Source organism: Oenanthe melanoleuca, chromosome 2, assembly GCF_029582105.1.
Source record: "Oenanthe melanoleuca isolate GR-GAL-2019-014 chromosome 2, OMel1.0, whole genome shotgun sequence".
NCBI classification, from domain to species: Eukaryota; Metazoa; Chordata; class Aves; order Passeriformes; family Muscicapidae; genus Oenanthe; species Oenanthe melanoleuca.
In genome coordinates, this window is record NC_079335.1 from 125,983,591 (window position 1) to 126,010,249 (window position 26,659).

The following is a 26,659-nucleotide window of genomic DNA, read 5'->3' on the forward strand; positions in this document are numbered from 1 at the left end:
TGGAATGTTGACTATGTTCTGTTTTTTATTTCAACATTCCTAGTATACTAAAGTTTCCTATGATACTCATTAAGATGATCAAGAAAACAATCCTAGAATTTTACCAAATTCTTGCTGAATCTTGCAAAAAGAAATTAACAGCAAATTTTAAAATTTTTACATCTTGATCCTGTTTCTGGGCTGTAAATGTTGGATGAAAAGTGCAGCAGCCAGATGACTCAGATACTTGCTGCATAATAACTGTGCAGCTCAAAATCATTGAGAAATTGTTGTTGGCTCAAGTTTCTGCCAATAGACTTCATGCTGGATTAAACCAAGTTAGTCCAGTTTGGGAGTTTAGCTTTGTGACCCTTTCACCTCTTCTCCAGTTTCTTGTTTCTTTCCTTCTGAGACCATTGAAGCAGGATGCCTCCAACTCCCTCTCACTGCAAACTCGGTGCCCATGCTTTCGCCGTGCCTTTGGCCAGTCACACCACCCAAACATGGGCAAACAGGGAATTTGTCCCTTTGCTTCAGCATTGCCAGATAGGATATTTCTAAGCATCCCAGAATATCTCTCTCAATGCATTCTGTAATGCAAAAGGTGTACCAACAACTGCATCACACTGCTCTATTTTGAGAAAATCTCACACAGTAAACTGTAAACTCGTCAGTTCATATCCACCTACAACAATACAAATCTCAGCCTATAAAGACAAAGTGAATTACACAGTATGCATGCAAGCAAATGCTAGAGCTTTTAGTTAGTGTTGCTACAGATTCCCCAATATTTAAAATGTTTTATAAAGACTTAAAGATAAAATATTTTACTACTGTGGACATCTCATAATTGTAAATTTCTCTCAAAATACAAAGCGATTAAAATTAATTTCTTTTTAGGTAATGAACTTTATTAGTAAATCAAAGCATTCCTTTTAATAATCAGCTCACTTAACCCATGATTAACTGCATCAAAAAGAAGTGGCTTAACTCCAAAGTACTTGTTCCCTTTCTGCTATTAACTTAGCAAACTGACACACTGTAAGGCTTGTATTTATTCACTTTTACTACACTGTTTAGATTTATGTGCAGCACATCTAAAAGAGAAGCCCTCAAAAAGACATCTGAAAAGTTAATAGTAAAAAAACTTCAGTCAATTACTCCTCACAAATGCTACAGTTTGAACAGTCTGGGTTTTCAGAACCTGATTTCAGCAGATAAAGGCACCTACCCTATGTTTAAGGACAAAAAATGTATTACAAATCCTCGACTCAAACAAGGCAAAAGAATGATTCTTTTGATCATTAGTTTGCAATGTGAAAAAAAAAAAGTTGTCCTTAGATGTTGGAAGTCCTTAGATGTTGAAGGTCCCATGTAGCTAGTAGCAAAATGGCATTTCTAAATTACTTTTTTTAAAAATACAAAGCAGTTATTTCAGATCCCATCATAATGATGCAATATTAATTAACTAAAGCACTGTTCAGAAGTCAGTACTAATGACTATTTCTTTTCATATGTGCAATTTCATGTGACCTTGTTGTCTCAATGAGGCTATAATTTCTTAAAAGCTATTTTCTTGAGAGACATAACCTGAAAATTTCAGAGGAAAAAAATATGGAAATTTTAAGTAAAAACTGGACACTAATTTAAATTCATTTTAGTTAACTCCTTTCTATAATAAGTTTCAGTGATGAAATGAAAACATCAAGTTAAAAATAGAAATACATAGGGAAGAAGAGAAAAATATTTAACCAAAATTGAGGTAAATGAGAAATACAAAGTAAAACATTGGTTAGATGAATCTAGAACACTGAGGAAAAATTTATGGTGAGAGGCCAGAAAGCTACTAAAGTTACAGCATATCAAGTTCAAAACAGACCTTAGGAATACACTATAGGCCCATTTAGACATAAACACAATGATGAAGAGAATATTACCAATAACACAGTTTAGTATTTATTTCTGTTTTGCTTCCTAATATGAAGAAGAGGATATTTATGAAATTCTCTCTAACAGTGCTTACTGAAGAAGAGGTTTAGCAATGTCTTCCCAGTACTACCTTCACAAAATACTAGATGAGAACAGCTTGTGTCTGCAATGTTTGGATGTGAGAAAGATGTTAATCTTTAATTGATCTTAGAGCACTGACAAAAATACAAAAGAATAAGAATAGCTAATATTAGGGACTGCTGTCCATGTTGACTGCAGCAATAATAATCTTACTTATTATCACCATATTAATGTTCACAGTTATTATCCAACACAGAAAATAAAAGCTGCCTGAATAACACAAGAATAAATATATATTGTACCATCTAGAAGTAGTTACAAACAGTGCAGTATCCACAAAGTTCTGGAAAGATTATTTACAGACAGGAATGGTAGAACACACAGTATTTTCAAAGAACCATAGTATAGGAGTCTTCAGGAAGCAAGCTAAAAGTGCCTAATGCTACAAGAAAGGAACAGATACTGAAATAAAATTAAAGACTGTTATCAGCCTGTGATTATAGACTAATCTGCATGCTTTCAATTATTACTCAAACTTGTTACAAATTCTTTCTGTGCAACACACACATGCACATGTATGTGTACACCTATGCATACACACACCAGGTGTTTATAACCTGGCTGACACTCTTGCATTTGCTAGGTCAGTTTTTCACACTCAAGCCAAATTTCAAACGCTGCTTACCCCAGGATACGATTCATTCCATGCCTAGCAGCATAATGGAGTGGAGTATTGTGCTGGTACGTTTCTCCATAAGAAGTATTTGGGTCAAGAGTTTCTTTTAGTTGAGGGTTGCTCTCATAGATTTGGCAGGCCAAGTTTTCATCTCCATTTATAAGGGCTTTGCGGAACTTGGTGGTTGTATTTCCCATGTTGCTATCCTAGCTATCAATGGCACTTCTTCCTTTCCCCTTCATCCACTTGCTGTACGGTTCTGTAACATGCTTCACAGCCTAAAAAAGACAAACAGTATTCCAAGTTATTCTTTAAAATACCTTCTCCTAGATGAAAATAAATATGCAGAGCTACAGCACTGTAAATAGGCAGGTGAAGAAGAAGCACATAGGGCCTATAAGCTCCCCTCATGAGTTGCTGAAATCCTTCTAGGTAAATGCACATAAATTCCCAACTCTTCACAGATCATTTCCCTGATAAATTGTGGATCTCCCTCCCTCTGCAAATATCTTCACTACCTATACTCTTTAAACACATGGAAAAGAAATGGCTAATATCCACCTGTATTAGAAGACTAGCATGAACACTGAATTTCCATGCATGAGAAATGAATTAAAAATTAGACATTACTTCAAAAACAGAATAGATCAAAAGCAAAATTCTTACACAAGGAAGAAAAATTCTTCAAAAAACATGCAATAAAGCAGATATCAGTTTAACTTTTAATTAAAGAAAATCATATTAAAATATGCTTGAAGCACCTGAGCTTGTATAGGTGGGTGTACACAACATCCTTCTATGCCAATAAGATGAATACCCATGAACACAGGACTTTACCATGGCCCCATCTTAACAGCTCTGTTAAGCAGACTCTTTTAAACACCCAAGCCCTTACACTTAGATCTACAATGAATGGGTCCATACAACGCCTGGCATTTGTACTGGCACAAACCAACTGCACCCTGCAGTACTTCAAAGTAGTTTCCAGCTGCTGTTCTCCCCAGCCTCTCACCTTTACCTGATGGAGGCAACCAGAAGATTGGGCTGCAAAAAGACAGGGCAGACAGAGCATCTCTGCTCATGACACGGGACAGCAGGAGCTTATCTGGATGTGCAGATGGAAAGAGCACATGTTGGTTTATGGCAGAGGACAGACAGGGGAGTCAGCACTGGCTGGCAGCACAGTGAACCTTCTAGGAGGTCTCTTTTGTGCATGAATTATCCCATCCACACTGCTCCATGCCAGACCTTTCACCCCACAAAGCACACACAGGGATCCAAAAATGCCAGGCACAGCAGATAAGGGGACTGAGACTATGTTTATGTGCACATAAAATTGGACAGGGCAGGAGCTGCCCAGTACCTTATATTCAACTTGTTGGGACTATCTCAAAGCTACTATTTCTACATTGGCTTTCTAACACAGTTACTGGTGCCCCTCCAGCCTTATAGACAGATGAAACAAAGGAATCCTAGGGGTCTAGAGCTGCAGAGAATCCAAGGGAATCAGGATGTGGATAAAATTCACACTAAAAGCAGTTGAGGAAACCTGGTGAACAGCTGCAGTGACACACTCTCGTTTCTGCAGAGCTGCTGTCACCAGTTGTCTCATCTGCTATTCTCATCAGTGTGGTCAGGTCTGTTCAAGAAGGAGAGAGGTGGCCTTGGTGGCCTTCATTTTAATTCTTTTCCTTACAAAATTGTGGTAAGACAACCCTTATTTTAAGCTATTGTGAGGTAACAATGACACAGCTGTATCAGCTGCCTCCATGTACCAAACATGTTGACTGAGACCAGAGTTACCTAAAGAAGAACCAAACAGGCATTCATGAAAAAGCAAATGGACATCCTTCATATGTCTAGTTATATACACAAACTAAAACCTAGATTATTCAATCACACTACAACTTCTGCAGCTTTTTGTATCTCTCTGTCATTGACATAATTTAAAATATAAACATGCAGGTACTATGCAGATATAATATGGATATTCTTCAAGAAAGTCACTTCATGTTCACATTACTACATCACAGCTCTCAGTGCTGTAAATTAATGTGTTTTCAGGTGCAAAACTAGTTCCATTACTCTAAATACTGGGTAGTTTCAGGTTTTGTCTATGAACCCTTTAGTCTTTGAAGAAAAGTTCTACACTCTTTTCAGTCAGCCAGCAGTTCATATTATGTTCAACAGACAGGATTTCAAAAATAACTTGAAAGAATTATTTTCACTTAAGTTTAACAAGATTAGTTTGTGGTATTATATTACCTGTCAATCCCTATCTACCACCAGTAGCTCTCAAGACTATAAACTAAATTAGATGAGAAGAAATGCCAAAAAGGTATCAGAATTGTCATGAAAATCAATAATGAAGATCCCACTAATGCCTATAACACTATAAAAAGCACACATAATTTGAAATTAGAACGTAACAGCATCAATTTCCATGCATTTATTTCTGGAAATTAGCACACAGATAACTTGCATCAGCTGCAGAACATGCTGCTTCTTGCCCAAACTGGAACATTAAATAAACCTGTGTAGGGATGAATGAGAACACTGAGTGGGGAAGGAGATAAGATGGTGCCCCCAGGCACCTAAGAGAAATCTGGGACAGGGTGGGTCTGTTGAGATGCTGAAGATGAGATCTGAATGGATTTAGGCAGGTATGGAAATGTGTGGGAGAAGTGAGGGTCTCCATGCGGTGAGCTAAAAAGCTCAAGTAATTTTTGTGCAGAAAAGGCAAAAATCACTAATTCTTCTATATACCAAATAAACTTTATTTACTTTTGATGCAGTATGGACATATTAGAATGCTGTACTGTCATCAGTGACTACTAATATAAAAGATGTAGGCACTTTAACTATTATGTATATTATCGTATCGTGGAAATTTTAGGAACTGCAGACTGCACCATGTAAGTTACTGAAAAATACAGTGATATCTGCTTACTTTAAAACAGCTTATAGCCTGTGTGTTCAATAACACAGATATGATACAGAAGGTGAATGAAATAAAAAGAGTAAAAAACTTTTTTGTGTAAAAGGACCAGACTCCAAAGGAAATGAATCTCAGTTAAAGGAAAGGGAGAATTTTAAGGATTATGAGACAGAGCCATATGATTTGGCTCTGAAAAGACAGAAGTGAATTCCATACAAAACCAAGAATGAATGCAGAAGTATTAAAAATTTAGCAAAGGCTAATGTAAATATAGCCATCACATTATCAAAATAAAATGAAAGATGATAGAATGAGGATAGTCAATGAAGCCCTTCAGGTGATAGCAAACAGCTTATATTCGATGTGATAGCAAGAAACTGATCTCTGGAAGAATGCAAGGAGAGAAGTGACAGGGTCAAAATTAACCCAGAAAACAATTTCCTACTTAAAAAACATGATATGATAAACTATATTAATGTCTGTCACCTTCATACAGTATCTACAAGTACACAGTATTTCATCTTTACCACTACAATAGGCATTAGCCTTTTACGCTTTGGAACTTTGGTGGGCCACATGGTAGTATTTTTTGTTTTCTGAATTGCAATTAAACAGATCAGCAGAAACACAGAAAGACAAGGGAGAAGCTGTTTCTGTACTCTGGCTCTAACAGTTGGCTCCCAGCATATCTGGAGGTCCAGAAGAAACAAAGATGTGACAGCTGCTGCCTCTCTCAAGCTGCTGTAGCTGATGAGTGCCCTTCTGTAAAATATCCAAGATCTGCCCATTTGCAGTCATCAGTTCATCTTCCAGCAAACAGTCCCACTTCATCCACCACCAAAACAGCCTCTACCTCCACTGATGGAGAAAAAGGACAAAATATCAGCTGATGCAACAAAATTCTGACCTGAGAATGGCTGAAAGGGGCACAGTGATGCCTTTCAGCTATCTTTCCATGAAGAGCTTCCAACCTGTTACACTCTCAGAGAACAGAAAGTTAATGAGCCAAGCTGGAACCAGGCATTCAGAGAAAGGAAACTTCTCACACCTTCAGCCTGTCATTTTGTGGTTTTAGAGGTAAAGGGCGTATAGCACATACATTTCCTCTGGCAGAGGTGGCAGGGAAGTGGCCTGGAAGGTTCTCAGCCAGTCAGCCCCAGAGACCTGGAGAGCTCCTGTGAGCTGAACTAAGGTGTTGCTAAAGCAGTTTCAGCAGCTCCTGGGCTCACATGGGCAGTGTGCGGTGTCAGTGCCATTGGTCTTGCTTCCCTCTTTGTACAAGCATTTAAAATCCTTAGGCTATTTTTTAATGTCCACATCACAGTGGAAAAAAAATGACCACACAAACATGAAAATTTACAAGTATTTTATCTACATAAAATGAAACTTGAATAGAAATTTACAGGACAAATACAAGATTTTTGTTTTGTAGGCAGATCTATTCACTGAATCTTCAAGCTCTGTGCTAAGAGAAAGACTGCATCATAGCCTTTGGCATAACATTATAAAATTTAGCATAATCACAAATATACTTTTACACCAAAGAACACAGAAAAAAGTAAATGCAATGCTTGCAAAATAAATCCCATATTACTTCTGAATTTTAAACATCAATCATCTAATTCTAATTTTGAAAGTATATTTATTACTGTACTGCCAAAAACAAGTTCCAGCCTAACAAAACCCAAAAACCATCCAAAGTTTAAGAAAAGATTCTTATAAACTCCATCAGGCCCATCGGATTTATCTGCTTTAGCAACACAGTAATTTCTTCTGCTTATTAGCAACAGTTTGGTATCACAGCTCTATAAAAATTTAACCAAGACCAAGCCACTCTCATAGGAGCCTGAGGATTGAGTACAAGATGAAAAAAAGAGTGGATAAAGAAATACATGGGCAAAGCAAAAAAGCAATGAGATTCTGAGAGCAGTTGCATCAGCTGCCCAATCATTACTGATTTTTCCATGGGCACCATCACAGAAGTAAGTCTGAAGAAGAATGGCACTGACTTCACAGGATTTTAGAAGGAGTTTCTCCTTCAAAATACTTCCACGGTGCTTGCTAGAAATTTGTAAAAAATTGTAAAATATTGTACAAGGGGGATCAGGTATGTATTTTGGAAACATCATATGTCTAACACTCATTTAGGAATCACATCTTGAACACACAAGTCTTTCATGAGATGGCATACCTTTCTCAATTTACATTTTAATTGCTTTAATACTGAAGCAGAATTTCTTACTGAATGTAGGACTAGTACGTGTTGATACAGCAACTGTTCTAAACCTTGGGGAATGAAAGTAAGGGAGAGAGACTGTACTACATCACACTGCTTAGAAAATCTATCAAAACCAATAACAAAATATTCAGTATATTAATCTAAATATTATCAAAATATTTAATATATTAACTATGAGAAGAAATTGCTATATATTTCTTGCACCAAAAAACTACTGTTTATATAATGAGCAAAGATCAAGATTGAAGCTAATAATCATTTGCAACCTTTTTTTTTACACTGTGACACTTTGTAATGACAGTTTAACCTTAAAAAGTTCAAGTACAATTTGCAGTTTAAAAATCTTAAAAACTACTTAAGTAGTTTGTCATGTCCACTATAAGAACATTCCTGTGGAAAAGCTAAGTGAGCCAAGATCAAAGAAGTAAGACTACTTAGCACCTCATACTTAAATTTTAATAATATTAAAATAAAATACATTAACTAAAATTAATGTACATTGCATGGCTTCTAAACCCTTCAAAAGACAAAAGTGATAAATTAGTTACACAAAAAGGATAAAAAGATATAAAAAATATTTGTTTTTCAAAAGCACTTGGCTGTTGATGGAAGTATGAAATACTTTGAAATTGCATTCTAAAAGCATCTTCTGTTTCAAGTACAGTTAGCTCAAAAGGTAGCTATTTTATTTGCTTTGGATACTGCAGTTAAACAGATAATTTTTAAAAGCTGAGTTTCTAAAATGTTTACTGCAGTATCTGTCCTACATTATAAATTATCATTTTTTTGCAGAAGGTTTCATGGTTTAGGAGAAAGCTTTGTGACCTGTATGCTTAGGATGAGTGTCACATTGTGATGTTGGTAATTTTAATCCTCACTTCTGGGACATAATAACACAAATGAAGCAAGTCAAAAGTTATGTTCAAGAACTCTCAGAATACCAGGCTGTCTCCCAGAAAGAAGAGAAGAAGTCCTGGTTAGTGCTCTTCTTCCTCTCTTATCCTCTCCCCTCTACACAAAGTAAAAAAAACCAAACCAAAACAAAACAAAAAAAACAAAAAAAACCCCTCGCTTTACCAAGAGGACAAAATTAAGAATGAAGCATTCCTATTTTATGTATGGATGGCACAGATGCTTGTAATTAAGAGGTAGCAGAAAAAGTTAGGCTAAATCTAATTTCTACATGTTTAAAGTAAAGATTTTAGATTTGTCAAATTTTAATTAATTACAAATTGTTCTCCTGGATACCTGTATCTGGGAGAACTTTACTGCAAAGTCTGAAGTAACAAATGTACTTGTAAGGCATGAGAATTGGTTGTAGAAGAGTGGTGGTGTTTAGGGGTTGTTTTTTACACACTGAAATATGCCAAAATGTTTGTGCCAAAAGTTCTAAGTCATCAATGGGAAATAATGAAAGCATCTCTGACACTTCAAACCTCTGTGAATAAAACTTAACATTATCAAACTCTTGTTACATATTACACATCAAAATACAGAACAAAAAAGAATTGCTATGCCAATATCTTACCCTTCATACAATGATCACCAATGTAACATTCTCTGTGCTCTAAATACCAAGGTTGAAAAGTAGCAGTAATGTTGAGAGTTGACTTGAATAAAACAGTGTGGGCTAGTGAGAGAATTCATTATTTCCTCATTTATATGCTTGTGGGATAGAGAGTCTAGCAACTTAGGTTACAATCTCTTTATGCTAGCATATGTACCCACAAGTTGAAGGTTGAAGTTATTGCTCAATTTAGTAATTTGAGACTTTGGCTTACTGACTCAGCCATAAAGACTTTCATCCAGGTGGAGTATTTTCTTTCAGACACGTTTCTTTCACAATTATAGTTTGTGGAGAAAAAAGGATTTTAAGAATGGCTTTGGTTTTCCTTGCACTGTTGCATTTAAAGTGATGCAACTGGGGCAGCTGCAGCATAGACTAGAAGCAGTTTAAGAAAAAGCTCTGCATAGACGTAGCTAAAGTAATTGCTACATTAATTTTAATTGCGTTGTCTACAATTCTTGCATTCATCATTTAAATGAAACGTGGTAAATCCACTGTGGGGTAGGTACATACCTACATGGCAGGAGAGACAAGATACTGTGCAGCCAAATCGAAGGTACATTGTGATAACTGGACAAAGACTGCATTCCTGCAGGTACTGGGGTGGAGGGGGGGAAATCCAGCAGCACAAGTTAAAAGGAGCAATCTGTTGTGCTGTATCCTTTTGTTTTGTCCCTTTAGTGAACAGCAATTCAGTAGGATGGAACAAAAGAATCATCATTTTATAATTATGCTCTGGAATATCCATTAGTCTCAACTGTAATTGCAAATGTATTTCAAAATTCATTCCAGGGCTTCATGTCTGTAGAAATTTTTGTTTTTAAAACAACAGAATCCTGAAAGTTCTTTGAAATTCAGGTAACACTTTGGAGTTGTTCCCAATGAAACTGTGTGTCAAGGCCTTAATAATCTTAGTGATTTAATTTGCTGTCAGTGATATAAAAGAAATCACAGAATCATAGAACATCTTGAGGTGGAAGGGATCCACAAGGATCAACGTCCAATTCCCAGCCCGGCACAGGACAACCTCAAAAATCACACCATGTACCTGGGAGTGTTGTCCAAAAGTTTTTTAAACTGTCAGGTTTGGTGCCATGATCACTCCTCTGGGGAGTGTGTTCCAGTGCCCAACCACCCCCCCTTCAGGTAACCATTCTTCTTAATGATATTCTTAGGTTCCAGGCATAAAATACAGCAGAACTTCTTTAGGGCTAGCTCTTCAATCTGCAGGTTATGTAGACTACTCAAATGTAAAATCTAAAAGATTTGTACCTAGTCTACTAACACCAGCACCCTAAGACCTACTCTATCTAGATCAGAAGGGGAAGAAGCACAAAAAGAAATGTTTAACATTTTATTAGATTAAGTCAAGCTGCAGACAGACATAGTTCTGGCACTTTAATCTCAAGCACACAGTTTGTTTTAATATAAAAAGCTCACCATAGACTGTTCCACCGACTAAATTAACAGTACACTTTAGGTACAGTGCATAAAACATTGTCAGCTTATTAAGGATCTATAAAAGTGACTTCTGTGTCACAGCCCAATGCTGATAGCACCACCTTTTCATCACAAAGAAGTGAACAAGTGTCACCCAGCACCTGTATAAAGAGGTAACAGCAGCTGATGACTCACAGGACACTTAACATGTGTGATAAGCTAAAGGATAGGAACCAGAGACAGGTAATGTTCTTAACGAGTGCAACACCTCCCATGCTGGCAGCATGTGAACACACTTCAGTCACCCTGCTGCTTCTTTGGTTTCTCCCTACCCTCACACACACATCATATCCAGAAGACTGGAGACTCTCTGCAAAAATCATCCAAACATGCTTTGCTTAGCTGTGAGATTCACTGAACTGAGCCGAATTGTTGCTTAATACAAATGTGTGTCCTCTCTGAAATCAGACTCAACAGACAAAAACTACAGAGAAACCACCGCCCAGAGTTACAAAGCAACAGTTCAAGACAGTAAGGGACAGATGGGACTCACAGACTGATGCTGTATGGGGCAGAAAGCCTAAAGAAATTTGTGTATTTCTGTCAGATTGATCTGCCTAGAAAAAGTGAGAGTAAAGATTACCAGTACTGTACAGAGTACTGCTAGAACATGAAAGGAGGAATGAAGATGGCACCATAAAGAACTACAGAAAACCTCATGTGGAACTTGCCTGAACAATCTCTATAGGATGCAATGTGCCCAGACCCTGACCTTTACCAAGTCCAGGATGTGTTTTTCAAGTACATTTGCTCAGCTTAGCACAAGTAAACAAGTTTGAAATTGCATGAGGGCTCAAAGCCAGCCTTCTAGAGAACCTCTGGTAGAATCTGGCCAGCCAAAAGCTTTAATGCCAACTTTATTTCCAGTGGTGATAAACTGATAGAATTGAAAGCAAAACTTATTGTCTGCCGAGGCACATCCACAGAAAGTGAAACTAAACAGGATGGTAACACAGGGATGCTCACAAGGACTCTCCACAGTAAAATTTGAAAATCCCTTATACATTTAGAAACCGTAGAATCTTCCTGAAGCAGAAGTTTCTCAGTTTGAGGAAGCTTTGTTGCATGCAAGAGGATCAGTTCGTAGAGTCATACTCTTATTGGACCTTTTAAATGTGAAAGAGGCCTAGAAGGTAAATCTTCAAATGTAAGGATAGTTACACACAGTCAGGCACCTGCAATAACGTGGCACACCTGAAAGCATACAGTCACATTTGGAAATAATGAATATCTAAAGTCAGTACATTTGAATGGAAAACCTACTGGTTTTATAATCAGAAATGTATTTTAAATAAAGTAAAAAAGGTGAGGAAACAAATACATCTAGATTTTTCTATGTCCAATCTCACAAAATATGCTCTATTTAACGATGTCAGAGGAAAGCAACAATCACAGTATACTACCACTGACTCTTGGCTCATACTACTGAAAGGACCAGTGCTCCATCTGTACACTGGTGATAGTTCCACAGGTTGCATGCTCTGAATAAAATAACCAACACTTACTGTAATTACTCTATTATTACCCAAATAACATAAAGCACTGAAAAGAACACTGCACACCATTTCAAGGAATATGCCATTTTTTCAGAGTTCCCTATTTACACTTAAGCAAGCTACACTTTGAAGACTAGACTAAATATCTACTTACTTAGTGCAGTATGTTTATAGCATAAGTATCTATGGATGAAATTTTGTATAATATACTCTGATCCCATGAAAGGACTATCTGTTTCCATGTTTTCAAGTAGGAGGTGAAGAAAGCACACTCAACTGTCTGAGACAGCTGATAAGCATTGTTCACAAATGTACTGGACCAGAAAGAAACACGCACATACTTTTATTGTTTCCTGGAGGCATTCTTACGTGCTGGTTTTGTTCCGTGTAAAGCTAAAAGACAATGTGACCCTGCTGATCTTTCAAAGAGATCTTGATTTTTTTCAGATGAATGAACAAATCAATTTCTTTTTAACAAAGAGGCAATTTAACTAGTCAGCACTCCTTCAAAGCAACACATTTATTAAAGGTCTAAACACAGAATCTGGGAGATCACTGTGTGTCTAAAATAAGATGGATTCCTCTAAAAAAGTACGTTTTCTACAAAGTATTTAAGAAGTGTTTTACAGCATTTCTGAGAGACAACTTCAGGAACTATTTAACTCTTTTTAGTCCAAGCACCCTGCTTATCATGGTGCTGACTTCCCACAATCTCGAGAGTCATCACTGCTAGCCAAGAACGAGCCATTCAGGTAACTGCAGTGACAAGGATCATCACTTGCATCCTATGTACACCAGAAAATTAGGAGAACAGCAACTACTGAACTTCTGATAAAATGTTTAATATACCCATTGGCAAAATTCTGACTTTGGCAGGGAAATAGCGGAAGATATATTTGATCTAATCTAAAACTAATTTAAACAAACACAAAACTTGAAGAAGTATTTTTAACTTTTGCCTGAACACCTCTGCTGTTTTTTCCACTGCATATGAACAGTTTAACAATTTACATAAAGGCCATGGATAACAAAATTTAATTATAGTATGTTATGTACAGTCTGCATTTAGGAAGATTATTCTTGACACCAGTGTAATTACAATGAAACATAACCTTGTTGTATAACGACTTTTGGCTTCAAGATGAGTATCAAGCCAAAGAAAACAGAAAGAGAATAAAGATTTTAAAGAAATCCAATACTACCTGAGCTTGAATCACAGAAGGGTTTGTACTGGAAAGAATCTTTAAAGATCAAAATGTCCAACCCTACTGTCATGGACAGGGACATCTTTCAGTAGACCAGGCTGCTCAAAGCCCTGTCCAACCTGAGCTCCAACACTTCCAATCATGGGGCATCCACAACTCTGGAGAAGCTGTTTCAGTGCCTCGCCACCCTCATCATAAAATATTTCTTCCTTATGTCCAATCCACATCTACTTCTTTCTGTTAAAAATCAATGCCTCTTGCCTTGCCAAAACTAGCTTTGGTAAAAAGCCTCTATCTTTTTTACAGAACCGCCTTTAAGTATTGAAATGCAAGGTCTCCCCAGAGCCTTGTCTACTCTGGGCTGAACAATCCCAACCCTTTCAGCATTTCTTCATAGGAAAGGTATTTCAGGCCTCTAACCATTTTTGTGACAGTCCCCTGGACTCACTACAACAGGTCCATTCTTGTACTGGGGATCCCAGAGATGGACACAGTGCTCCAAGTGGCATCTCAAAAGAGCAGAGTTGAGCAGAGGGGGAGTAACCCCCCCTTGACCTGCTGGCCATGCAGTTCTATTACCTCTTTTATCAGTTCTCCTACTAACATAATCAACATACCTAGGGACTGATGCAGACACTATTACAATACAAATGACTGCTGTTCTTTGTGGAACTGACTGTTACTGACCTTTCCGTGTAAGGAAAGAAACGGAAGAAGGAGAAAAGCAAGGTACCAGAGTCACTTACTTTGCAAAATCTGACCCATTTGGCATCAGAATTACATGAAACAGAACATAATACAGGCTTAATAGTAGAAATATTTTCAAGAACCAGTCTGAAAAAATACTCTGTTTTACCCAAGTAGTAAAATGTTATTTTAACAGAGAAGTTCTTCAACTATTTCCATGAAGATTTCACCAGAAGTAACTGTATAGACACTGGGATCATAAATAACTATACAGACATGGTGCCTGATGGTTAAGTGGAACTTTCCGTGATCATATCCAGGGATCATGCTGAAGCCAGAGAAGACAGTAACAGCACTCATGCCATTTCTCCTATGCTCTCACTATTCCTGCTGGCAACCAGATAAGACAGTGGAAAAAAAGGAGAAGCAACAAGCCTGGCTGAACTGCCAGGAGCAAGAAGAATGCAGGAAACAAGGGAAAGCAGCAGTAGGTTGAAAAGAGAAAGGACTCTACATAACTTTCCTCATCCATGGGCCATTGCCTTGTGAGACAAGTAAGGCAAAATTAGTAGGTGTTTATTTTGACTAAAGGACATACTAATAATGGACCTACACAAGTAGGTTAATTGTGATTATCCTGATCAAACATTCCTTATTCTGACATTTTCTTATTTCTAGGAAACGGCTGAGGCTGCATAAGTCTCTTATGATTTTTTTTTTTTTTTTCTGCTGAACCTTTCTAAATTAGTGTGTACCTGTGTGGCTTATCAATACAATGCTCCCTTCGGTCAGGACAATGAAGTTTCCCTCAGGAACAAAGAGAAATATAAACTAACAATTAACATTACTACCCTTCCTGATATCCAAGCTTAAGGGAAAAGTTATAATGTGCTTTAAAATCAATATGCTTTAAAATCAATATTTATATTAAAAACCTAAGCCACAAGCAAAGAAAGCAGATATTCTATGATAGAAATAAAATAATTTTTAATTTTGCTTTTTTTTTTGTCCTTTTCACAGCTAATATTGCTGAGAAGTTTGGGACCATTAACTGGGAAGTTTTCTGCTCACTCCCGCCTGACATAAACTTCAGCTCACATGCCCAAAGAATATTAAAGGATAACACATGTATTTTTATATTCTTTTAGAAGTTTTGTTACATTTGTGTCTTACAGTCTTTCTTAAGTAGCAAAACTTTGATATAAACTCCATTCTTTATATTCTGAACCACAACATCCAGGTCACCAGATTCTTACATCTTGTGTCTGCTGGAACATTTCACTATTGCATCCACTGTTTCAATTTCTTATTATGCCTGAAAACAAAAAACTCTGTTCACACAGAAATGTGTCATAACAATAAAAGAGCATCTGTGCTCCAACAAATCCAGCAGCATTTGTACTGACTAAGGTTAACCAGTCTGCAGTAAATTTTCATCTTAAAGTGTTGCAATACAATTACAGAAAACAAGGAATGTTTTTTTTTTGTTTTACTGGTCTAGCACACAGACTACATCATACTTTATATAATCACCCGATATAATCAAATTATTCATCCTTTAAAGTATTTTAACAATTTTCAACTTTAACAGCAATTCTCATAAGAGAATTGGATTAAACCAGACCCAGAAATCTCTTTGGACATCGTCCTGTGGTTATGCTAAAAGTTAAAGGCAGGCAGACAAGAAGGCTGTTCAAAGGTATCTGAGGCAAGATATAATCTCAGCCAGACTTGATGATCCAAAACTATTATGTCAAAGCAATGCCTGACCTAGGTAAATGGCAACTTGATACAGCAAAAGATAAAGATGTAGACCAGCAGATTCTGGATGAAAACTAGTGCCCATGTTTGTGAAAGAGTCCCTGATTTTCCAGAGAAGAAAGAGAGCAAGTTTTTAGGTACCAAGAAATAAAGAATCCTTGATGGCAGTAAGGGCTCCTATCCCTGCACTTAAGAAGACTGAGATTCAACTAATTTAAAAGGATCAGGATGGTGCTAAACTTCTAGCAGAATCTCAGATATCCTTCCAGAGGAATTCTGTGGAACATCAAAATGAGTTTAAAATATGTTAAAGACCTGCAGGAGTTGCATTCCTGTTTTATTTAGCTTTTTCTGCATGCTACAAAATGTTTTTCTTGACTGCAAACTTAGAAATTGATAGAATTGATAGTATTTCCTAACAGTAGTCAGTCCTATTTATTACAGAAAGAGAAGTAAAAAGCTTAATTAGACAATGAATAATCTGCTAAGGGAAGAAAACTCTTTAGTCCAGCAACTTCGTGATTGATCTTGTCCTGAAATCAGAATTCTTCATTCAACACTTATATTTACTCATGAGTCTTCTTTACTGTTTGCATCCACAGTGTCCAATACTTAAAAAGTTGTAATAGATTGTTGGAGCCAATGTGTTCTTGAGATTCTGGGTTCAATTGATTTTCAATTTGGAAATCTGAAAAATTACCTGGCTTCTACAACAGCCTACAGAACTAAAACCTTTAACCTTTTATAGTTCCATCGCACAGTTTTAAAGAGGAATTACAAAAATATGAAACAAGCCTTTACAAAACTAAAAAAGCAAAACCAATAGGGTTTTTTTTTCAGCTCTGTAGACTTGGAAGGGTTGTAGCATAAATTAAAAATTAGATCTGACAAAGCTTGGTAAGAATCCTCTGCTGTTTTGAAAGTTATTTCAGACTGACTTTTTAAAAAAAAGTGTTAATCCTCAAAAATAAATCTGAATTTTGCTTTGGAATAAATATCTAAGACTCTAAATGGGAAAAAAATAGTTTATTTCTACTTTGAAAGAATATGATCCCTAATAGCAATTCTGTTTCAAGACATTTACTAGGCAAACTGAAAATTATTTTCATTATATACATATTCAAACATTATTAATGATAACTAGATAATCTAATTATGTCATTTACCACTTCTACTATTTATATGTGAACATTTTAATATTAATACAATTTATTGTGTGCTTGCATGAAACAGATTCATATCAGGTTTGCAGCCAAATTTCTGTTTGTTTTAGACTTCACAAATTAAAAAAATCAAATAGACAATATATAACTTCAGTTCTTCTAAAAGTTTGTTGTTACCAATATATGCATTTTTATTTCCCATTTTGTTTTCAAGTATTGTAAACATAATAATGGCTATACTGGATGAGATAATTCTTTGTCTTTTCATCTCATTCCTTGTCCAGAGTTAATGGCGGAGTGTACCAATGAAAAGTACAAACAGTAGAACAGGTGGATACTTCCCAGTCTCTAGCAATTTACCACTTGATGGATTTTTGAGGTAGATATGCTAGGTTTATATTAAAAACCTGTATTGCATTTTTCTTTCACCATGTTGTTCAAAACCTCCCCAAATCTAAAGAATATTTTAACAGACAGAGCATCCTGAAATTTCACAGCTTAATTATTCACTGTGAAGAAATATCTGGTTTTAACTGGCAATTTGTTAAATTTCATTTTAACTGTCTACAAAAACCGAGAGGCATATAGCAAAGAAATTTTTCATATCTGCTCTCTCCATTCCACTTGTGATTTTAGAGATTTCCATCACATCACCTTCTATAGGTGATCACCCTTACGTCATACCAATCTTTTGCTTTTTTAGAGATTGATTAGCCCTAATTCTGAAGAAGTGGATTCTGCGCTATTTTTAGGATTATTTCTGCTTTTTCTGATCTATTTCTAATGCCACTAACACCTTTTTAATTTAGGACATGCAAAATGAATGGATTCACATCACGGCAGCATACCCTCCTTTTGACAATTCATTTAGTTTTGGAGTGATAGTAAGGACTAAGTTAATTTTCTTCAGAGTTTTTAATATACTCTCGAGACCTTATTTATGAACTGTAGTAATTAACGGAATAATATTCTATATAAATTTAGGATCCTTTTTTCCCCTAATCATGTGAATCTTTCAGCTTTAGCTATATTGATTTTTAAATCCACCACTGTGTCTCATAAAATCCTTTTGCAGTGGGCACTGCTCGCAGTATCACTAATTATCTTTTCTATAATAGTTATCCTCACATTCAACAGCAGAGATCCTAGCACTAATCTATCTGGGACTCTATCAGCAACCTTCAAACACTGTGAAAACTGTCTCTTTATTTCCATCCATATCCATAACCATCTTTATACCAGTGACTTCTGCATTCAATGGACCATTACTCTTTTCCAAAGCTGCTTGGATTCTTTAAGACTTCTAAGTACATGATCATAGGATATGCCACTTGAAAATTCAACCAGATTATAACAAATGTATTTTGCCAACTTCTTTGTGAGATCAGACTTTCCACTATGGTATTACATTGACTGATCCTCAGGACATCACATTTATCAACATGTCTGCTAATTATTACATCATATTACATAATTTCCACTAATATTCCAGGAGCAGCATCTTGCTTGAAGCATCTGCTGTCCAACAAACCCGCCTTGGAATCTTTTAAAAACTGCATCATGTTAGCTCACCTCCAGTAATCAGTCACAAAGTTAGTTCTTAAGAGAGAGGTTAAATATGACAAAATGCAGGGGGGTTGCAGAATTTTAATTAACACAGAGCTCTAAAGAAAATCATATTTGCACTGAAAAAATAACCCAAAACAGAATTTTCACAGCTTCTCCACAAGATTCAACACAGATTGTCAGTTCTGAGATTAGACCAACAAAATCAGACCCTGGCTCTCTTCACCACATACTTTGGTAAATGATACTTGATAAAGAGACGGTATCTGATAATCTCCTTTTACCTTGCCAGATTCAGCCAGAATGCAGGAAACCTCCAAAGCACATCCAAAATATTTTTTACATTGAATAATGGTATTGTGTCATTTAACAATGTTGAACCATTTTAGACTTTCCTCCCCATTTTCTCATGAAAGACCTCTTTCTCTGAGAAATGCTGAATTAATTATCAAGCAAAGACTACAACTAGATGCTACGAAGGAGAGAGGAAAGCATAAGCAGTCTTATGAGTCTTGTTTCTTATTCTGGCAATGTTCAAAGTATCACATATGCAGACCTTGCCTCTTTTTATTCCTCTCTACTCCATTTCAACAACAAATAAAAGGAAACTTCCTCTCAAAATTGCCTCTCTTCCACCAATTTTCTTGTTTCCATATTCTTCTGTAGTCTGTAAAGCTTGTTACTGTCTTTCCTGCTCTTCACTTTATGTTTCGTGAAAAAGAACAAGGAAACACCTCACAGAAAACCCTTGCATAGCTGAAGCATACCTGAAAAATTTCTCTATTCAGAAACAGATTTAAGCATTCAGCACTATTTATAGTGAGAAAATATTCTGAACCAGAACACTGCAGTCTAAAAAAAGGGAATCATTATAAAAATATTTTGTAATTGACAGTTTTGCTGGACTGTCACCGAAACAGATCACCTGAGGTACCAGCCTGCTCCATGTCAGATTGCTGATGGTCATACGGTAATGCTCTCTTCCTGAGCAAAAGCCTTTGGCTTGGTATCCAGTGTTCAAGGTCCTCTGATTGTCCATGCATTGAACCTTGTGTATTGCCCAGTAGGATGTTTCTATTGTTTGGAGGTTTTTTTATGGAAAACTGCTGCCTTACCTTTTTTTACAGACAGCTACAGTGGTAGCAAGCAAGCATTCTGAAAAGCAGCATTCACTAGACTTACATTCCCTTTGTTTCTAGTACTGCTTGCTCACACCACCATCTACTATCAAAATACATAATGTGGAGTTCATACAGTTTATGTTCATCACTGCCTCTGCTCCTTCCACACCTGCTTCACAGAGTTCCCTGAATCATAAAAAAAGAATGACTGACAGTGCTGAAGCAGAGCTAACTCACCCATGGATCCAGTACTTCTGGTTAGGTAAGGTGACTTTTAGGACCTCTGTGTCCCTTATTTGCTGCTACAATAGACAGGGAGGTCCTGCAGAACAGAAAGATCCAGGTCACCCTCCCAAGGCGGGAGGTGTCAGTGACACTGCACAGGAGGCTCTCAGCCAGTGCTATTTCCGAATGCCGCTCACAAAGTCACAGAGGACGTCTGCACATGGGCTTTCCCTGCTGTGGTGGTGCTGCTAGGACTGGGACATGCACTCCCTTCCTGCTGCCTCCATAGCTAGGCATGCTTCCTCACATAAGGGAATATTTTAAAGTGTACCAAACCTGGCTGCAAAGCAGTGACAGCAAATATCAAGCCCAAGATGGTACATGGGCGCTTGAGACTATGGAATCCAGCATGCTGATGTAAAAGAGCAGGTTTACTGCAGTCTGTTAAGTTACCAGGTCTCTCTTTCAGCTCGACAAGTCCATTCAACATCCTCTACCATGACTCATAAAGCAGTTCTTATGCAGCCTGACCTATGCCTAAGAAAAGTTCAATTACCAATCCAGCATTTACTAGGTACTAGCAAACCTATATTTGGCTGGCTGAAAATGAGGCAGAAATCCACTGGGGTAAGATCCAAGAACACGGTGTTTGTTAAAAGAAAAATCCCACTGCCAGTTGCAGAGATTTTTAGGAGCAAAGACAAGCAGTGGCAGACGAGATGAAAGCTGGGGGAACCAGCTGTATTAGTCTCAGCAGCTTGCAGAGTTGTGATGCTCAAGAATCCCTTGGTGACTGCCTTATGAAAAACCTGCTCCAGTGCCAATGTAACACGCAGACACTTATTTAAGAATAGTTCTTCCTGCTTGTAAAGTAAAAGGCATCACAAGAGAACATTCCCTACCCCCACTCTCTGCCAGAAAAAAACACAACAGAGAGCATTTCTTTTCCCCCTATACTTCTTATTGCTTTCTTGGGTTGTTCTCCTCCCCAAGGCCCACTTCCCTGCCCAGATCAGTGTGAGACCTCTATGAGACTTCCCTGAAAGCTTCCGAATTTATAAAGTAATTTTTATAGTTACTATGAAGCATGCACTTAGCAAGCCAGAAATCTGCCTTCAGTATCTTTTTATGACACTAATGCTGCTTTAGAAACTTACACTGTAGTTTCTAAAGTGGTTTTAATTGACACCAGAGCTGATACTGCCCTTTTTGTTTCTGATCCACTCCCTCTGTTCATCCATATTTCCACAACTTCTCTTGTTGATTTATTTCAGTGACTGTACAGAGAAGCAGAATAGATATAACTCAAATCAGTTCCCTGTTCTGGGTTTTCTTCCTGGATGCTGATGGTCCAAACAGCCAGGGCATGGCAGGAGTGATAGGGAGGCAGGACTATTTGTACCAGCGCATGCTGTATGAGTGGAAATACTTTCAAAAGTGTTTATTCATACTGAAGTGCAGACAAAGGCAGAAACATCACCAATGTGCAAACTGTGCAAAACCCACAGTTGATTGGTTGCTAGAGGCAAGGCAGTAACACTGCATTAGCTAAAGTCAAAACAGTTTTCATGAAATTTCTTTTGTAGTCCAGCATTATTTTATCAGCTATTACTCTGACAGCAGCCATACACTCAGAAAGGGATAGTGAATGGAGCATGGACTAGAAGATGTTGCTGGGTAGAGTGGGAGACTGCAGATAGAGAACAGACATCACAGTACCAAAGGCCACCCTGGCTGCTGCAAACTGCACCTAAGCTTGCAATAACCCATGTTGGGCAGTGTACAAGGGAGTATCGAATCATATCAGGATGCAAACTCACAACAAATAACTTCAGCAACTTCACCTCAGCCCTTTACAGATATGTCAGCAAAATGGGTACCCCTGTCTGAGTCCAGTTTTAATTTCACTAAGCAAAACCCCACAGGATTGTTAATAGCAGCAGCTGATGTTATTCAGGTCTCTGACACTAGGCAAGCAAGACCTGTGTGGAAAGACAACTAAAATCCCTCTCAAATGGGCAGTGAAATGACAAAGGTGAGCTTGCATTTACTAGAGGGAAAAATTCAAGCTCTCCTACCCTGACAGTCAAAAATCAGGTATTGGTGAAAAAGGTTTAGTGTAGCTGCAGGGGCCCAGCAGGACTCCAGTGAGAACAAAGTCTACTAAACTGGCACAAAGCTTTTTGAACAAACACAGTCTTGAAGGGAAGAGGGGTGAGAAATACATCTAATGTAGTCCCTCTCCACCTGCACTTTGGAAGGACAGATGTTTAACAACAATACCTTCCTTCCTCCCTACACTAATCCTGTTGAGCCATATTTCATAATAGACTTAAAACTTGCTGGGGAACAATCTGTAGACCTGATTTTCAATTGTTGCTAGATATGAAGAAACAATACTTTATCAGTAGGGTTGAGATATTCATTAGAGGATTTAAATTGGAAGGTCTTCTGAAAATTTCAACAGGCACAAACAGCTTTAAAAATCTACTCTGGTATCACTTTATTTACTCATACAGCATCTGCACAGCAAAAAGGATGTTTCAATTGCACTAAACTACTCTCTAGAAAATACAGAAGGCAAAAAAAAATATACATGAAATGAGAGAAATGGAAGACTATTTGTTGTAAAGTAAGAAGTATCTCTGAACCAAATATCTAACAGCTTAAAAACCAGCCATGACTGACAATATACAGTAATCAAAATATACCTCTATAAAAAGAGGAAATAAATACAAGATACTCCCTTTTCAAACTGTGGTTTACATGAAAACCTTTTATGTTGCAACAGAAAGGCATGAGGCTGGAATGTTCCAGGAAACAGGGATGATGGAACCACCCACTCTAAAAGGCATATAATCCACCTATGCAAAAGCTTGCTCATTTATTCAGGATGTAATCAAGTGTCTGAGTGACATGGAAATCTTATTTCCTAATCAATTAGAATGGCAAACTATTTTTAAAAGCCCAAAACTTTGCATTTTGCAGCCTCATATCTAATTGAATCCATTTTGAAAACGGAATATGGCGCTCTTATATTCAACTCTGTGTAGATAGATTTTAAAGCTACTTTCATTTCATAGATTGTAGCACATTTAAATAAAAATGATTTGTTATCCCTCAACTGTAGTGAACTGGGGTCACAGCATGCAATTATTGCATCAGAACATTTCTTGTGTGCCCTCAGCTATTTGGATACAGCAGCTGGGTGGGCAGTTTAGAAAGAGAACAGGAATCATCAAACAGAGTTACAGTAAGCAGGCTCAGGCAGTACTGGAGAAAATAAAGTATACAATAGCTAAAACATGGCATGATTAGGGTGGACTGTCTGGCTTTTAGGAATGTTAAAGGATTTAGTTTCACAGTAAGCCATGAGTAGACTGGTTCAAGAATATTTTTCTGTTCAAAGTTCATACTGAGGTTTTATGTTTCAAAAAACCTTTTTTGAACACCTCGTTTTAGCACTAATCCTGTCTGCTTTGATCAAAATGTCATCATTCCTTTGAAGAAGTTAAACATGCTGAAGACTCACAGAAAATACAATTTGGTTTTCCTAGAAATTATTCATAAGAAGTTATTCCCAAAAAATACGATTTTGGCATGTAAGATTTCTTCCCTTGTACTCATGAGTAGATTCTAAAATTGAGAACCTCTGAGGAGGACTTTAGGGTCCTCCTCTAAAATAACAAAGGACATAATTATCAGTAACTCGTACAGCTACCCTAATGCCACAGTCTAACTAAACTGAAATTAATTCAGAGCACTTTTCAGACTAATTAAAGAGAAACTTGACTCATTATCTTCATCATCTATTCGTACAATAGAGAACTATACAAATAGATAAAAGAAGGGGGGTAGGGACAAAAAAGTTAACCAATCATCTTCTTAAGGACTTATTTTAAAATTCTGATTCTCTATACTGATTTCTTATTCATATATACATGCAGCAAAATAATGCAGAAAAAAATCTCTGAATTTTCTGAATAAACTTAAAAGGTATTTCCATGAAATAAAGACCAAATCAAGAGGCAACTTACATCACATTTACAGTAAAATTTTGTGAATGTTTTAAAGGTTTGCACATTTTACATTGCAAATACATCCAGGGTAACAAAGACTAAACCCTCCAAATTCTTTTTTAAATTAAATATTACTACAAAGTATTTTTTACTCAAATGTGCTGCCTAACTCCTATTCCAGACAAGTGAATTTAACTTTTTATTCCTTTGTTAAGTAAGTAATTATAAACTTCAGGCAGCTTGCTTATTGAGAAAGTCTGAATTTATGAATTTTGGTGGGGAAAAAAACCCAAACAAACCAACCACACAAAAAATGCCCAACCTCAGCATAAAAATAAAAACCAGAATAGGCCAGTATTCCAATTAAAATTATTAATTTGTTTCATTGCCTGAAAGAATGCACAAGTAATTGGTCTACTTCTACTAGCAATAATCCATATTACAGAAAAAAACCCTTAACATACAACACTCTGGAAAAAAATCTCATTAAGGCTTAGTCTACTTCATGACAGACGTGAAAATCCAAAGCATTAAACTGATTACTTAAAATCTTTGACTATGCAAAAGTCATGTTAAAAAACAGGGTTTGAGCCATATAATACAGTTTATTTAAGACAACAATATTGTCCTCTTCTACAGAACTCCACAGCTCTCTGGGCCAAACACATCAGCTGGGTCAGGACCAGTTGTCTGCACTGGAGGGAGAAAACAGTTGGGCAACCCTATCATGAGATGTGGAGCAAGCAAAGCACTTATTTACATTAGAAGGAACCTCTGGAGATCAGCAGCTTCTATCCTTTACTCAAGGAAGTCCTCAGAGCTTCAAAAGCTGCTAAACACCACTCTCAAATAAGTTCAGAGTATCTCCAAGTATGGAGATCCCCCAGTCTCTTCAGACTACTTATCCCAAAATCTGACCACCTCAATGATGCTAATTTTTCCTAATGTCTAATTGAAACATCCCTTGTTAGAACTTTTTCTGTTGTCTCTAGCCCTATCACTCAGCTCCTCCAAGAAGAGTCTGGTTCTGTCTTTTCTGTACCCTCCCATTAACTGAAAACAAGATCCACCACCCTAGTCTTCTTTGAACAGAGGACACCCAGCTCTTCCAGCTTCTCTTTTTGCATTATGTGCTTCTGTACCCTAATTATCCTGGCAGTCTTCCTCTAGGCCTGCTTCAGAATGTCAGCTCCTCTCCTACACCAAGAAGCACAAAACCAGACACAGTTTTTGATGCTGTCACACAAATGTCAAGCTGACAGAAATACTCACTTCTCTCAGTGACTGGCTTCATTCTTGCTCAAAGGTACCTTGCTGACTCACATTCCACTCAGTGTCCACCAGCAAAGCCACGTCATTTGCTGTGATGCTGCTCTCCAGCCTCAGCTCCCAGCCTGAACCACTGTGCAGAGTTATTCTGTTCCTATGTTCGGATTCTGCTGAACACCAACCATGAGGTTCTTGTCAGCCCATTTCTCTAGCCTCTCAAGGTCTCTCAGAGGAGCAGCCCTGCCCCTCCAACCCACACAACCTGGTGTCATCAACAAGCTTGCTGATGGTGCATTCCATCAACTCATCCAGGTAGTTAATTAAGATTATAAATGCAAAGCTGCCCTATTTAATTTTACTGAATACTAATTATCATGTCCTGAAAAGGATAAAGGACTTCCATGCAGTTTAATTTTAACTAATTAACAGGTTGGTAAACGGGATGTTACAAGGAACTTGTACTTAAAACACAAATAAGTCACCAAATAAAGCCTCTTCAGTATTTCTTTAATGGGCAGTTTGCACTTGGTGACTCACTGAAATAGCTCCAATGAAAGATTTCTCTCCAACACATCCTTCTAAATATGGAGAACTAAATACACCAAGTATCTGTGTCAGTGACTCTCAAGAAGTCTGGGAAAAGGGCCTAAATCAAGAGCCATTGTATATTTATACTGCAATAAGCTACAGAGCTATTTGTAATGTCTCAGTACTGCAGGCTGTGTACTTCCATATACAAACTTTTAGAGAATGCAAGTAACAGGAATTCTTTCATAAAGAACAAATGCTTTGTCTTAGAATATTTAACTCACAATGCTTCATAGACCTAGATTATTCGCTAGTACAATTTTGCAGGAAATGTATTTCTACAGAATAAATATGCCAGATCACTATTGAAGAATTGTGTTGTGCTATCATGAAGTCTGTTATACAGCTGGGTCTCAAGATTTGAGCTTTAAAATATCAAAATCCCCAACCTATGAGTATGTAGATAACTTCATCAGTCAATGAAGTTCTCAGAATGTTAAAATGTATAACCTGCATTATAAGTACACCTGGAACTTTGGTCTTCATAGTTTAGTAGGTACACATTTCTGCAGTTTCTTCACACCATTGATGAAATTCACCATTTTTCATTCAAGAGATTAACAAGAAATTTTCTGGGCTCTACTCTGCCAGAACATTTCTGCACTCTGTCTGTAGTCTTTCCACATAGTAGAGATAACTGGAAATGAATA

The 26,659-nt window shown here is 37.1% G+C and overlaps 1 protein-coding gene across 5 annotated transcripts in view; it reads right to left on the reverse strand.

The window, feature by feature from the left end:
• Positions 1 to 26,659, reverse strand: part of ANKIB1 (ankyrin repeat and IBR domain containing 1) — an 88,698-nt gene that overhangs the window by 53,288 nt on the left and 8,751 nt on the right. For all 5 annotated transcript variants that reach the window (XM_056482909.1, XM_056482907.1, XM_056482908.1 and 2 more), the window contains exon 2: positions 2,675 to 2,943. In XM_056482909.1, the coding sequence (XP_056338884.1) occupies positions 2,675 to 2,862 (188 nt within the window). In that variant the 5' untranslated portion in view covers positions 2,863 to 2,943. The remainder of the gene's footprint in view (positions 1 to 2,674; positions 2,944 to 26,659) is intronic.